This window comes from Pseudorca crassidens, chromosome 19, assembly GCF_039906515.1.
Source record: "Pseudorca crassidens isolate mPseCra1 chromosome 19, mPseCra1.hap1, whole genome shotgun sequence".
NCBI lineage: Eukaryota > Metazoa > Chordata > Mammalia > Artiodactyla > Delphinidae > Pseudorca > Pseudorca crassidens.
Genome location: NC_090314.1, coordinates 43,679,090 through 43,695,580, shown reverse-complemented (window position 1 = coordinate 43,695,580; position 16,491 = coordinate 43,679,090). Strand labels below are relative to the sequence as shown.

General features: G+C 40.2%; 1 protein-coding gene across 1 annotated transcript in view; it reads left to right on the top strand.

Annotated features, from left to right (window-relative positions):
- Positions 1 to 16,491, top strand: part of IKZF3 (IKAROS family zinc finger 3) — an 88,828-nt gene that overhangs the window by 22,407 nt on the left and 49,930 nt on the right. The window contains exon 3 of the mRNA XM_067714569.1: positions 1,457 to 1,558. Coding sequence (XP_067570670.1) covers positions 1,457 to 1,558 — 102 coding nt within the window. The remainder of the gene's footprint in view (positions 1 to 1,456; positions 1,559 to 16,491) is intronic.

Here is a 16,491-nt window from a genome sequence, read left to right as displayed (position 1 = left end):
TCAGTAGTTGTGGCGCATGGGCTTAGTTGCTCTGTGGCATGTAGGATCTTCCCGGACCAGGGCTTGAACCCGTTTCCCCTGCATTGGCAGGTGGATTCTTAACCACTGCACCACCAGGGAAGCCCTAACCTTATGTTTTAATGGAACCTGTACCTCACATTAGTTGTTCAGGCGTGCACTTTACGTCCATTATTTCAGGATTGAGAAAAGTAAACTATTTAGAGTCTTACTGCCTAAGAGTATATGTTATAATATGCAGAAAAGATAAACTTTACCTATAAATCAAAACCTGAGTCCATGATGGCCACATTTTCAGGTCCTCTTAGTCATGGATTTTATGTGATATGTTTCCATTTTACTCCTACATGCCAGAAAAATGTCCTGCTCCATGTGTTCAGTCATGCCTGCAGCTGAAAGGAAGCCCCTGCAGTTTCTAATCACCTCTCTTATTTCAGCCCCTCCTTAGTCCCACAGGATTCAGTGTCTTTATTTGTTGCGTGTAATAGATTCTCAGCAAATATTTTACTGAAAATTGGGAAGGAGTTTGATAGCAAGCAGGTATCTTTTCTGTTCATTTCTTTTATCATCTTTTTGTTAAGCTACTATGCTTACATGTGAAATAATTCCAGCTACGTCATGCCTTCTTCCTTACTTCTAATATTATCAATATTTATTGTACAAAATTATATTTTTGTTAAACTTGATTTTTAGTAAGTTTGCTGTTTATTTAACCATGCTTTTATTATGTCTACTGCCTTTTACGTAGGAACTCCCATAACAATTTTTTTTTCCCTTAATCTCATGTCCGAGTCTACATTATAGGCCTGAGTCTTGCATTATAGTTGTGCGTTTGTTTTATCTACATCTGTAAAGTATAAGCTCCTTGAAGACAGGAATTATAACCTATTCATATCTGTAGCCTTGTCAACATTTAGTAAATGTTTGATGAGATACAGGAATTTGGGGGCCAATATGCTTTCCACAGAATCACATTTATAATGTGAACAGAAAGGGAAAATAGGATTTGATACAGAAGCTTACAGGCTTCCTCTCAGGAAAGCATCTTTCCCAAATTGAGTTATGCCAGTAGTTTCAGACTCAGTATTTCTCATCACTATATGTTAATATTTCTTGGTCTTAACTAGCAATAGCATCCTACTGAATAATCTGAGATATACCAAAGGAGAGAGAATTTCAATCCAAAGGAACTTGAGTGCATTTTAACTCAGGTGAAAGAAATAGTCAAGAAAATGATGTCTAATGGAAAGGCACATGAACCTTGGGCATCTTTCTAAACCTCAAGAGTTTTCACATATATCTTACTTGGGTGTATGTGAAAGCGATATTGTCTATCTCTAAGGGATTGGGTGAAGCTGAAATAGGAGTCTTACTTAATACATGTTTATAAAAATCCTTTAAAGTTGACTGCATAGTTAAAATTCTTCTTATCTCCTAGAAGGTTCGGTGCTTTTGCATGACTACGATTTAACCAAACCTCATGAAACAGAAAATGTGGATGGTACAGAAGGCCCAGCCAATCAAGATGAAGACATAGGAGGTGAGCCGTAGTGTATAGACCAGAAACTAAAGATATCGTTCAGGCTCAACATGGAGAAGAAATCAGGAAATCTCCGAGGAAAACTTGCATTTGTGGGTTGAGTTGGAAGGAATTCAGTTTTGTTCACTTTACAAATATTTACATTTAATAATTTGCTACAGGATGTCAGCAAACTTTGAGAATTTAAGGTGCTTATTCAGTGTTCAAGTTATACTAACTTCTTTTTTTTAATTTTTTAAAATTAATTTTTATTGGAGTATAGTTGATTTACAATGTTGTGTTAGTTTCTGCTGTACGGCAAAGTGAATCAGTTATACATATACATATATCCACTCTTTTTTAGATTCTTTTCCTATATAGGTCATTACAGATTACTGAGTAGAGTTCCCTGTGTTATACAGTAGCTTCTTATTATCTATTTTATATATAGTAGTGTGTATATGTCAATCCCAATCTCCCAGTTTATCCCTCCCCCCCTTCCTCCTCGGTAACGATAAGTTTGTTTTCTACATTTGTGACTCTATTTCTGTTTTGTAAATAAGTTCATTTGTACCATTCTTTTTTAGGTTCCACATATAAGTGATATCATATGATATTTGTTTTTCTCTGTCTGACTTACTTCACTCAGTATGACAATCTCTAGGCCCATCCATGTTGCTGCAAATGGCATTATTTCATTCATTTTTATGGCTAGTATTCCATTGTATATACGTACCACATCTTTTTTTTTTCTTCATCCTTATTGGAGTATAATTGCTCTACAATGCTGTGTTAGTTTCCGCTGCACAACAAAGTGAATCAGCTATTTGTACACATATATCCCCATATCCCCTCCCTCTTGAGCCTCCCTCCTACCCTCCCTATCCCACCCCTCTAGGTCATCACAAAGCATCGAGCTGATCACCCTGTGCTGTGCAGCACCTTCCCACCAGCCATCCATTTTACATTTGGTAGTGCATACACGTCAATGGCATTCTCCCACTTTGTCCCAGCTTCCCCTTCCCCCACTGTGTCCTCAAGTCCATTCTCTATGTCTGCATCTCCATTCCTGCCCTACCACTAGGTTCATCAGTACCTTTTTTTAGATTCCACATACATTCGTCAGCATATGGTATTTTTCTCTTTCTGACTTACTTCACTCTGTATGACAGACTCTAGGTCCATCCACCTCATTACAAATAACTCAATTTTGTTCCTTTATGGGTGAATAATATTCCATTGTATATATGTGCCACATCTTCTTTATCCATTCATCTGTTGATGGACATTTAGGTCATTTCCATGTCCTGGCTATTGTAAATAATGCTGCAATGAACATTGGGGTGCATGTATCTTTTCGAATTATGATTTTCTCTGGATATATGCCCAGGAGTGGGGTTGCTGGATCATATGGTAGCTCTATTTTTAGTTTTTTAAGGAACCACCATACTGTTCTCCATAGTGACTGTACCAATTAACACTCGCACCAACAGTGTAGGAGGGTTCCCTTTTCTCCACACCCTCTCCAGCATTTATTGTTTGTAGACTTTTTCATGATGGCCATTCTGACCAGTGTGAAGTGGTACTTCATCATAATTTTGATTTGCGTTTCTCTAATAATTAGTGATGTTGAGCATCTTTTCATGTGCTTTTTGACCATCTTTATGTCTTCTTTGGGGAAATGTCTATTTCAATCTTCTGCCCATTTTTTGATTGGGTTGTTTGTTGTTTTGGTATTGAGCTGCATGAACTGTTTGTATATTTTGGAGATTAATCTCTTGTAGGTCGCTTCATTTGCAAATATTTTCTCCCATTCTGTGGGTTGTCTTTTTGTATTTCATTTTTTAAATAATATGTTTATTTTACTTCCATCATAAAAGTAATACATGTTCATGATAGAAAATTTGTCTGGGATATTTTCCACCAATTCTCCAATTCTCCAGACACAAACTGGGCATCCAGCAATTCAATTCAATTCAATTCTTATGCTAACTTCTAGAATTAGTGCAGAACCCACAGGTTAAGGGCTCAGTCCCCTAAGACTTCCCTCACTTCAGACACCACTTAAAAGTACCAGGTCCCCAGGTTACCTGAACTTCTGTCCAACTAGACTCCAAATTTGGGATTTCCCACAACCACCCCCGCCCTCAGGTTTGATAATTGCCTAGAATGACTCACAGAACTTAGGAAAGCACTTTACATACTATTACTGGTTTATCATAAAGGACACAACTCAGGAACAGACAAATGGAAGAGGTGCATTGGGCAAGCTATGGGATGGAAGGGTGCAGAGCTTCAATGCCCTTTCTGGGCATACCACCTTCTAAGCAGCTTGATGTCTTCACCAGACACTCTCTGAATCTTACAGTTCAAGAGTTTTTATAGAGCTCAATCTCCAGTCCCTTTCCTGGAGGTTGGTGGGTGAAAGTTCCAACCCTCTAATCACTTGGTCTCTCTGGTGACCAACCCATCCTGAGGCTATCTAAGGGCTGCACCCTAAGTCACCTCAGTAGCATAAACTCAGGTGTGATTGAAAGGGGCTTGTTATGAATAGCAAAAGACACTCTTATCACTCAGGAAATTTCAAGGGTTTTAGGAACTTCGTACCAGGAACCTGGGACAAAAACCAAATGTAGTCTTTGACCATGAATCTCTTATAGCAAATGCATCATAGAAGTCAAAACATACTGGCACATTACTAGAGTCACACTCAGTCATTAATTAGTCCAGTCCATCATCATAGCATATGGAAATGTCTTCTAGGGTGAGACCACTCAGATTTGCAGGCTTCCATTTGATCTTGTCAGGTTCCAAATGCAGGAGTGTCTCAGCAATACATGGCTTCATCTTTTCAAGCATCTGGTATAACTAAGCTAAAACACAATATTATTCCCTTGCTCTGAGTCTCTATTGAGATTGTAATATAATATTGGATTTCCTTCATTGCATAGCCCATTGATTCATTCCTTTGTCCTTAACTACTATTCCTCCTTCTCTCCATTTATTTATACTTAAACTTTTCCACCTTTGGAAGGAACTTTAGATTCAGCTACTGTGATGTTCTAGATTTCAGGCAACAATACTAGTCTAGTAAGTGCCTCCCCTTCAGTTCACTTCTATTCATATAGGGTAGAGTTACTTAGGTACGGAACTAGTGGGCTATTTTTACCACCAGACAGTGGCTACTTTCAGTGTTAACCTTGATTTTGCTAAATGGAATGAAGACATAACCTGCCTTATCAGGCCTTTAGGAATTCTGATATAAAGGTTTAAAACTATAGTTACAGTTTCTTGCTTAGAAATCATCCCTGTTTATTGCACTTGTAGTTGTATCCCTGGTCCTGTGACTACAGGGCATCAGATAGGAAAGAGAAAGTTGAGGTATGTGGAGAAGAAAAAAAAAGTATAGTTATCCTACCAGTGTCCTCTCTCCTTGGAAAGAATCATATAATCATACTATGATCTTCCTCCCATGGAAAAAATTGCATAGTCATACTAGCAGCCTCTCCCCACCGTCTCTTCCCCAGAGCCACCAGAAAAACAGAGGAGTCTATCTAGTGGGGACAACACTGCCTTAGCTCCTCTAATGTTGAGTGTGAACACACACTCTTTTTCTTTTTTGTTTTTAAATTAATTAATTAATTTATTTTTGGCTGCGTTGGGTCTTCGTTGCTGTGCGTGGGCTATCTCTAGTTGCGTTGCTGTGCGTGGGCTTCTCATTGCGGTGGCTTCTCCTGTTGTGGAGCACCGGTTCTAGGCGTGCGGGCTCAGTAGTTGTGGCACATGGGCTTAGTTGCTCCGTGGCATGTGGGATCTTCTCAGACCAGGGCTCGAACCTGTGTCCCCTGCATCGGCATGCGGATTCTTAACCACTGCGCCACCAGGGAAGTCCCTGAACACACACTCTTGAAGACATATAAACCAACCTTTCATGCCTACATCTCCCCCTGTTTTGAACAACCAATGTTTCAACTGCTTGTTCCAATTCTCTATGAAACTATTATTCTGAGGAGAATATCTCTCTGCCTACTCATTATTTGATATTATTAGCTGTAAAGTGTGTTCCTTGCTCTGAATAAATGTGATTTGGTGGTCCAGATGGTGCAATATCTTCTGTTCTGGTTCTTTTATAGTAGTTAGACCATTTGCATCTACCACCACATAAGCAAAGCCCAGTCCAGAGTCAACGCCTATTCTATCAAAACCCATTTGTAGCCCCACTGGGGCTACTGACATTGGTTCAGAGTAATCCACTTGCAAGCTGTGTGTGGGGTCTTCCCCCTGAGGAATCTCCCCCAGAGCCATCTGCACCCTCTGTTTTTCTTGTTGGCATACTGAACAGTTCTTGTTGGCATTTTGAGCCTCAGAGGGTACAAAAGGAATATGTGCAGATTCAGCCCTCTGCACTGCTTTGGTCCCCAAATGTCCACTTATTTCATGGACCCAAGTGGCTGCCTCAAGCTAGTACCCCATAATATCCATGGATGATTGGTCATCATCTAATCCTGGAAGGGGTTTCTTCTGTTAGGCATCAACCTGTCCTACTTTAATGTACCCATCCAATTCCCATAGTGATTTCCATAGGGCTATGGTCCATATGGACATCCTTTTAATAGACCAGACTTCCATAGTCCTCTGCTTATCGGTATGGCCAGACCATTGGCCATCACTTATGAGTCAGGTAAAAAAACAAAACATAGAGGCTTTCATTGTTGTTCGATTCTTCCATCCCTGTTAGGTAAACAGCATGTAATTCATCCCACCAAACTGATTTGTTTTTACCTTCTTCAATCAGAGTGGTAGTCTTCCAAACAGGATATTGGCCATTTACCTTGGAACTGCCATCCATAAACCAAGCAGCGTTTTGTAGGTCAGTCAAGAGCTGTTTATAGGGCACTGTCCAAGTGACAATAGAATCCGGCAACTCCTTACAGTTCAAAAGTCAGTCCTAGGAGAAAAGAGGCTCCCTGCTTGTGAGTATCTCCTGCTTACATTCCCCTTGTAGCACAATCCTGTATAAACCATTGCATTTTATTATGGAACTCTTCTGGGCATTACCCTCCCCATTAGAGCATTTTTCTGACATCTCCTAAGACGTCATGGGTGTTTCAGATATTAAGATTGTTTTTTGTCCTGCAATCATAGGGGCAGTTTCAATTAATGTCTGATATCAGCCTACTAATTGTCCCTCAAATAGAAACTCTCTATTCCATCCTCCCCATAGTTGTCACTGGGAAGCACTCCCAGGCTTTTGCCGTAAGCCCCAACCTATGTCCTACATAGAGCTATCACACAGAATTTGTCCGCACCAGCACTCCAGCTTCTCTTCTACACTGTGTGGACTTGGGCAATCTTATCCATCCTCATTTAGCATGTCCAATGAGTATCGCTTGAAGGATAGATTTACATGCCTCCTGTTTTACAAAGTAGTTCCCCAGTCAGACACAATATCCATACCCATAATACATTCAGGTAAAAGGGGTACAACCACTTCGCACGTACCAGTTTTCCTCCAAACTTTCACCTTAATCAACCAACCCTTATATTCCTTTTGTAAAAAATTGAAGTATAGGGCTTCCCTGGTGGCACAGTGGTTGAAAGTCCGCCTGCCGATGCAGGGGACATGGGTTCGTGCCCTGGTCCGGGAAGATCCCACATGCCGCGGAGCAGCTGGGCCCGTGAGCCATGGCCGCTGAGCCTGTGCTCCGCAACAGGAGAGGCCACAACAGTGAGAGGCCCGCGTACCACAAAAAAAAAAAAAAAAAAAAAAAAAAAAATTGAAGTATAGTTGATTTACAATGTTCTATTAGTTTCTGGTATACAGCAAATTGATTCAGTTATACATATATATATTCTTTTTAATGTTCTTTTCCATTTTGATTTGTTACAAAACAGATATTGAATATAGTTCCCTGTGCCATACAGTAGGACTTTGTTGTTTATCTATTTTATTTATAGTAGCTTGTATCTGCTAATCCCAAATTCCTAATTTATCCCTCCCCCACCCCCTTTCCCCTTTGGTAACCATAAGTTTGTTTTCTATATCTGTGAATCTGTTTCCATTTCATAAATAAGTTCATTTGTGTCATATTTTAGCTTCCACATATAAGTGATATCATATGTATTTGTCTTTCTCTGTCTGACTTCACTTAGTATGACAATCTGTAGGCCCATCCATGTTGCTGCAAATGGCATTATTTCATTCTATTTTATGGCTGAGTAGTATTCCATTGCGTATATATACCACATCTTCTTTGTCCATTCATCTGTTGATGGACATTTAGGTTGCTTCCATGTCTTGGCTATTGTAAATAGTGCTGCTATGAACATTGGGGTGCATGTATCTCTTCGAATTACAGTTTTGTCTGGATATATGCCCACGGGTGGGATTGCTGGATCATATGGGAACTCTATTTTTAGTTTTTTGAGGAAACTCCATACTGTTTTCCATAGTGACTGCACCAATTTACATTCCCACCAACAGTGTTGGAGGGTTCCTTTTTCTCCACACCCTCTCCAGCATTTGTTATTTGTAGACTTTTTATGATGGCCATTCTGACCAGTGTGAGGTGGTACCTCACTGTAATTTTGATTTGTATTTCTCTAATAATTATCTATGTTGAGCATCTTTTCATGTGCCTGTTGGCCATCTGTATGTCTTTTTTGGAGAAATGTTTATTTAGGTCTTCGGCCCATTTTTTTTTCATTGCAACCCTTATATTCCTAACTAACCTCCATAGGACTCATCAACAGGTTTTGGTTTTACAATATTAGGTAAGAGAGATGTTCCCCAATTGGACATAATATCCATTCTCATAAAACATTCAGGTAAAGGAGACACAATTTCTCCATGTAAAGCTTGTTTAAAACATCCAAGTTTTCATCCAAACTACCACCTTAATCCTATCAACCCTTACATTTCTATATTCTCTCAATCTAATCGGAGCCCCCTTTAGGGCTTCACTAACATGTTCTGGTAGCACAGTGCATGAGGTACCCATGTCAGAGAGTTCCAGAAACTTTTCTTCTCCACCCCACTGACTATTTTATCTCTTCATGTGCAAAAGAATTTGGGTCCCTATTGAGAGGTTGAGCCAGGGGACCCTGGCTCTTTTGTTATGACAAAGATTAACCTGCCCGTTGCCCTAGGTGATTTCAGGTCCGATTTCTCATTGCAGTCTTTGCCTTCTAGTTTTTACACTGGAGTGAATAGAGTGGACTTGTTTGGGGCCCTTTAAAGTAGAGGAACTGGGCTTCCTTGGTGGTGCAGTGGTTGAGAGTCCGCCTGCCGATGTAGGGGACACGGGTTCGTGCCCCAGTCCGGGAGGATCCCACATGCCACGGAGCGGCTGGGCCCGTGAAAAAAAAAAAAAAGTAGAGGAACTAGCAGGGAGTCCTTTTGGTCCACCCAACTTTCTATATGGTCCACCCAACTTTCTATAGTGCTGTATTAAGACCGTTGTTTCAACTCTATCAATGTCCATTTTATTTATCCCATTTCTTGATAACTATCTAAAGATTTTCATCCTGCTGAAATGAGTGCCTTAACTCTCCCCATTCTTTTTCTTCTTTATTTTGGCCCTATCAATGTTTCCTTATTCATCTTACTTCTTGATAACCATTTACAGTTTTCCACCTTGATGGGACAAGTCCCTTGACTCTCCCTTCTGCCTCTCCTCATTTTCTTGTTAATTAACCTAATGTTTTTATTAGCATCTGGAAGACCCAAGAGAGGAAGCTGAGACAGCAGATTCAATAAGACTTCTCAGACTGTTGCTTGATTTTGAAGCAGTAATATTAAATGGGATGCCCATGCAAAAGAGGTCCCCTGTTCTGTGTTTTCTTAGATTCCGTATTTGTCTTTTTGGCATCTATTCATTCATCTATATTTGATGCTTTGATGTTTGGGGACCTTACAGAACCAGGGAAAGACTGTCCTTCCCAGGGATAGCCAGTTCTTAGAGACAGCAAAGAACTTGGCCAGGAGCATGCTTTTCCTATATAAACCAACCAATCCAGAGTCCATACCCCCCAACCATCTCCTTATCTAAATCTCATGAACTGAACTAATATTTCCCCTGTCTGAAATCAATCCAGGGCCAAGTAGCAGACAACTAGAGACCACTCCTGTGTCCCAAAGCCTGCTGGAATTATTCAAACCAGGCAGTCCTAAACTGTTTATCCTGCCTGCCTTGCCTTTTCTTGGAAACTCCAGTGAAGGCTCTAGCCTAGGATTTTCCATCCTCTTTTCTGCATCCTGACTGACATTGGTGCTTCCTCCCGTGGCCCTGTGTGGTATAATAAAGTTCTTATACCACCTGTGTGGTGACCCCCTCTATGGACCCTGTGAGTATAATAAACTTCTTCCTTCCAGACCTTGTTCCCATTTCCTCCTGTGGCTGCACCAACTTTACCATACTATATACAATATGTACATGCTTAGAACACCCCCTTAATCCACAGCATTTACCAAGACCTGGGTAATAGGCATATTTAGTGAGTGACTATCTTGGTTATCATAAAGTCAGTCCATATGGCTTACATATGAAACATATCAGCTGCTTCATCTGGGTTGTTCTACTTGGCACTTACAGTGGGAGTTGGACAGTCCTCTTTCTCAGGGTAAACAGACCTTACAGTGGCTTTTATCCAGTCAACTAGGCTGGCCATTCCCTCAGGAAAAACGTGCTGTGTTTGTGGATCATGTATAATCATCTGCCATTGTTCCGTAGTGAGCTGTGGGTCCTGGATCAACCCAGACATGCTCTTCCACTCTGCAGCATCCCAAACTAAAGACAATGCCCCTAAGTTAGTCACTCTCACAATCCATTTTAGTAAAGGTTCTTCAGGAAGCTGATGATACTGATTGAAAAAATAAGACAACTCCTTCACACCCTACCCCCTGGTTTCAGTAGTTTCTTGGTTTTGCCTTCCCTCCACATGAACCACCTTCTTGGTGACCAGAAGTCTTAGAGATACTCTCTACTGTTCTCACATAATTGTTCCCTTTGGGGGAATCTTTGAGCCTAGTATCTGAAGCACAAACCAACTGAAATCTGACCTTGGTTTATCATCAAGGTCTGACTCAGAACTCTCTTTTCATTTCATTTTGGATTTGCAGATAATAGTAACCAAGGAATTGTACATTTTGCTTTTCTCTTATTAGTTTGCATTTCTACACATATCCAGTGAGTCAACTTCCCAAGAGTTGGATCCACCTCTGAATACCCTTGGTAATTTTACTTTTAGTAACTGATCAAAGCACAACTGCTGCTCCATAACACGGGTGACCATGTAGCCAGGAATCAGAGGTTCTTCATCCCTTGCTTTTTCTTCCTTTTTCTTCCCAAACCATATGTTTCCATGAGCCAGGACTGTTCTAGCAAATCCCACTCATGACACCTATTGTGGGATGTTTCCAACACCAACAACTGATTCTTCAGACACCAATTCACCATCAATTCAATTCTGCTGCTAACTTCTGGAGTTAGCGCAGAACCCACAGGTTAAGGGCTCAGTCCCACAAGACTGCCCTCACTTCAGACACCACTTGAAAGTACCAGGTCCCCAGGTTTCCTGTACTTCTGTCCACCTTGACTACAAATTCAGGTTTTCACACAACCCCCACTCAGGTTTGATAATTTGCTAGAATGACTCACAGAACTTAGGAAAGCACTTTACATATTATTACTGGTTTATCATAAAGGACACAACTCAGGAACAGGCAAATGGAAGAGGTGCATTGGGCAAGCTATGGGATGGGAGGGTGCAGAGCTTCCATGTCCTCTCTGGGCACACCACATTTTCAGCAGCTTGGTGTCTTCACTAGAAGCTCTCTGAATCTTACAGTTCAAGAGTTTTTATAGAGCTCAATCTCTAATCCCTTTCCTGGAGGTTGGTGGGTGGGGCTGAAAGTTCCAACCCTCTAATCACTTGGTCTTTCTGGTGACCAACCCATCCTGAGGCTTTCTAGGGGCTGCACCCTAAGTCACCTCAGTAGCATAAACTCAGGTGTGATTGAAAGGGGCTTGTTATGAATAGCAGAAGACACTCTTATAACTCAGGAAATTTCAAGGGTTTTAGGAACTCTGTGTAAGGAATTGGGGACAAAGACTAAATACATTTTTGTGTTTTACCACAGCTTGGAAAGTTCATAGAAGTAGAAAGAAAAAAGAAAAACCCACTTCTATCCTACCACCCAAATATATTAGCATTATGGAATACTTCCAGGCTTTTTTTTGGAATTTTGAGCACTATATTTATATTAGCATTGCAAACATTTTATACTAATATTTATGTTGCTAAAACTTATCACTATTGCTTTGTGAATGTCACTCAGATCTCATCTTAATGTCATTTCTTCAGAGAGACTTTCCTTGACAACCCAGTTATTTTAATGCAGTAGGCTATTGTAATTCTCTGCATGGCACTTTGCAACAGATAATTCTGGAGTTTTATTTGTTTATTGTGTCTCTCCCTCCACCCTTCATGAGCCAGGATCTTGAGTTTTCTTTTTCTCTCTAGGTATTTGCAACACCTAGAATAGTACTTGGCCCATGGTAGATGTGCAGTAAATATGTGTTTCATTAAAAAAAAATACACACACACACACACACACAAACATTTTTTTCCTTAAAGGAAGAAAAGAAGACAAAAATTGTTTCTCCAGATCTTCTTCTTTTGTCTTAGATCCTTAAGAACCAAGAAACGGAGTTCTATGTCTAAAACTTCTGAGACTGAAATCACAGCTTCAACTAATATTCCAACTCTGCCTAGCTATACATTAATTTGTACCAGTTCTCAACCACAGAGACTGAAAAATGCTGCCTGGCACAGGATGTGGTCATTTGTGCTGAGGAAAGGCATATGGTGTTCTACCAGCTTCGTGAAACTTTTTGAAAGTGACATCCATGGAGTCACACTCAGAAAGAGGCAAAAGATAACTGTGCCTTTGGCTGGCATTCTTCTGAGTTAGGGTTTCTGAGTTCTACTAGTAAACACCATGAAGTTTAGGTTTGAAATGATGATCCCTATACAACTTTTGGTCTGGGAATTTATAATTTATGTTAGAATTTGTTCTGAGTTCAGAAGTAGCCTATGAGTTTTATGTTTTCAGGTAGTCGGGGGAAAAAACAGATGAAATACTCAAGTATAAACAAGAAACCAAATAATTACACTCAACAATAGGAATTTGAAACAGATATTATTAAAAGCCATGTGGTACAGCACTTCTCTAGGAATCCATACAATAAATTCCTGGCCTCTGTGTTTTGACCCTGCTCCAGAAGTGCTTCCAAAGGTCATCTTCAACTGCTGTGATGCCTATGCCGCTTCTATCACCTTACCTCCAACTACATGTCAGTGGATTAATGGGATACCTGTGTATTTTTCTCAGTTGTTAGGGGTCTGGGAGTGTCATGTAGTTCCTGGTAGAGACTAGACGATACAATCAATCATCCTAAATAATTTGGAAAAGAGAAGAAACAGTTCTTTCTGCTAAGCCTGACTTAGAAAAAAGTGAATAGGCTAACTTTAGCATTGAAAGATTAATTCATCATTTCATGATTAAGCTCCAAACTGATTACTGTACTGTACTGTAATGCTGGCACTTAATCTGGGTCATATATCTGGGGAAAGGTTGTTACCAGGCCCCTGCTTTTTCAAAAGATATAATATGATCAGTATATACAAATTGTATATGCTAAATTATAAAATAACAGAACTGAAAAGTAGCATTACCTGGTAAAAGTTATATAATAATGTATCTTAATATGTATTAAGGCACTTCTGCCATATTCAGCATAGGGAAACATTAAGACTAGAATTAGGATTATACTTTTAAAGGTAGTTAGGGAAATTTAGCTATAATATAATAATGATTATAAGTAACTTTAAAGTATGCTTTAGAGGATCTTAGTCTGTTTAAATTTAATGGAAGCATTTTTTTTTTTTTTTTTTTTTGCGGTACGTGGGCCTCTCACTGTTGTGGCCTCTCCCGTTGTGGAGCACAGGCTCTGGACGCGCAGGCCCAGCAGCCATGGCTCACGGGCCCAGCCGCTCCGCGGCATGTGGGATCTTCCCAGACCGGGGCACAAACCCGTGTCCCCTGCATCGGCAGGCGGACTCCCAACCACTGCGCCACCAGGGAAGCCCTAATGGAAGCATTTTTTAATGTCCTCTAAAACGTTTTAGAAACTAAGACCAGTCTTGGAATGTTTTGAATTCAGAATAATGCCGTCATGTTTAATTTACATATTTAAACATATTATGTGCATCTTTGTAATTTTCCAACTCTTAGAAAATTATCTTATAGAAAAATTAGAAACACTCACTTAATTTTTCTCTAGTGGAAAGGCAGACTAACTTTTTAGAGGGAAAAGTCTTTACCCAACTAGAATTGTTGTTTGAGAAGCAAAATAAAATATTTGGAAAAAAACATTTTAAAGGTATAAACATTTAAGTTAAATTTACTTGTTTCGCATAAGATAAAAAGATATTTTTGGACTTCCCTGGTGGCACAGTGGTTAAGAATCTGCCTGCCAATGCAGGGGACATGGATTCGAGCCCTGGTCCGGGAAGATCCCACATGCCGCAGGGCAACTTAGTCAGTGTGCCACAGTTACTGAGCCTGAGCTCTAGAGCCCGCGAGCCACAACTACTGAGCCCGCATGCTGCAACTACTGAAGCCCGTGTGCCTAGAGCCCGTGCTCCACAACAAGAGAAGCCACGGCAATGAGAAGCCCACACACCACAGTGAAGAGTAGCCCCTGCTCGCTGCAACTAGAGAAAGCCCACGTGCAGCAATGAAGACCCAGTGCAGCCATAAATAAATAATTAATTAATTTTTTTTAAAAGATATTTTTATCTTTTTTTTTTAACAATATATTCCTAGGAACCTAGTGCAGGAGTTGGCAACTTTTTTTGCAAAGCGCCAGGTAGTAAATATCTTGGACTTTGCAGGCAACACGATCTCTGTTGCAGCTTCTCAACTCTGCTGTTGTAATGTAAAGCAGCTGTAGCAGATCCAGAAATTAATGCATATGGCATTCAATAACTTTATTTATAGAGACCGCATTAGTGATAGAATGCAGGGGTGGTTAAATGGTTGTTCACTGTAAAATTCTTTCAACTTCTCTGTATTTCTGAAAATTTCATAATAAAATCTTGAGGGGGGTGAAAAAAGCAGAAAAAAAAAAAAAGACTGGCAGTAAGTGGGTCAGATTTGGCCTGCAAACCGTAGTTTGCCGACTCCTGGCCTAGAGTATACATTTATTGTGTGATGACTTAAGAGAGCTTTTGGTCCTTGAAAGGAACAAAGTTCATGTAAGCATATCAAAAGGGCATCAATGGGGAGTCTAACATTATTATTATTTTTTTAAGATTTATTTATTTTTAGCTGCATTGGGTCTTAGTTGCAGCATGCAGGCTCTTCATTGCGGCGCATGGACTTCACTCTAGTTGTGACGGGCAGACTCCAGAGCACGTGGGCTCTGTAGTTTGTGGCACGCAGGCTCTCTAGTTGAGGTATGCCAGCCCAGTAGTTGTGGCGCAGGGGCTTAGTTGCCCCACGGCATGTGGGATCTTAGTTCCTTGACCAGGGATCGAACCCGCGTCCCCTGCATTGGAAAGCGGATTCTTTACACTGGACCACCGGGGAAGTCCCTAACACTGTTATTTTTAAAATTAGAAAAATATACATCACTAACAGCCCTGTTTATCATACACATATACTGTGGGTATATCTCTGTGCCACTATAACATATAAATTAATTGGTCACAAATAAAACCATATGTGGATTCAATGTTGTGTTTACCACTTAGTTGGTTCCTCCTTTCTTCCTGAAAATTTAAACCTAGTAGACTGATGCACTGGAGATATTTAAATCAACTCCAGTTTGTTTCCTCCATGAGGCCTGCTTGCACTGTCCCAGCTCCCCCAAGTGTGGTATTAGAGCTGAGTTTTTGGAGTGTGTTTAATTAATACTTATTTAAGCCTAATTATACTCTATCCATCTGGAATTGTTTGTGCATGACAAACTTTCACCCCATTACATTACAAACTTTTTGAAAAAAAGAGCCCTAGTAGCCCACATTTACATCTTTCTAAAAATACCTACCTAAGAAGTGATATAACCCACCTAGATTTTTGAAGAGGTTGAGAGTTCTTTTTCCAGCCTGGTCATTGACTCCTATGAACAATTATTATTTCTCTTCTTAGTAACGACCAACTCTTAACTGTTGTCAGACGGGTCTTGAGCAGTAGGAGATAACCCAGGGTTCCCCAAGTCTTTATGTTTGTTTAATATTGAGTGAGTGCTGAGAGTATCATAGGCACTTCACTGAATACGGAGGATATTGGGACTTTCCTGTGGGATGTAAAATGTCACTGAGATACTGTAATGTCAAAAGCAGGTGTTAAAGCAATTATAAAACATATCATGAGAGAGAATATCTTTATGGCTTGTATCTGGCCTGTGTTCACAGAGGAATAGACTAAAATAAAGCCTCTGGAGATCAGGGTTAGAGGTAAGATGTGTTTTAACAGTAGTGTACCCAGGGATATAACTAGATAGAGATGACACACCAGATGGTGGAATATCATCCCAGCGGGGCCCTGTGAAAAAGAAATGCCGTTAAAGGCAGAATGACTGAGGTAGAACCTCACAGCTTTTTGTTTCAGTCCTTCTTCCTCTGAAATTGGATCCCCATCTTTGCCATTTCCCACTTAGAATAAGGAAGGAAAGATTCTGTCATTTGCATGTATGTTTTGAGTTTTTGATTCGCCATGAATATGCTGATGGCATTGCTTTTCTTCTTTGAATAACTAGGGAATATGAATTTGGCTATCAACACCCTGCGTTTAACATGATACTGGCTTCCATCTTTCAGCATTCCTAACAACCAAACACCATCTTTTTCTACTTACACTGGCAGTTTTTTCTGGAGCTACTACT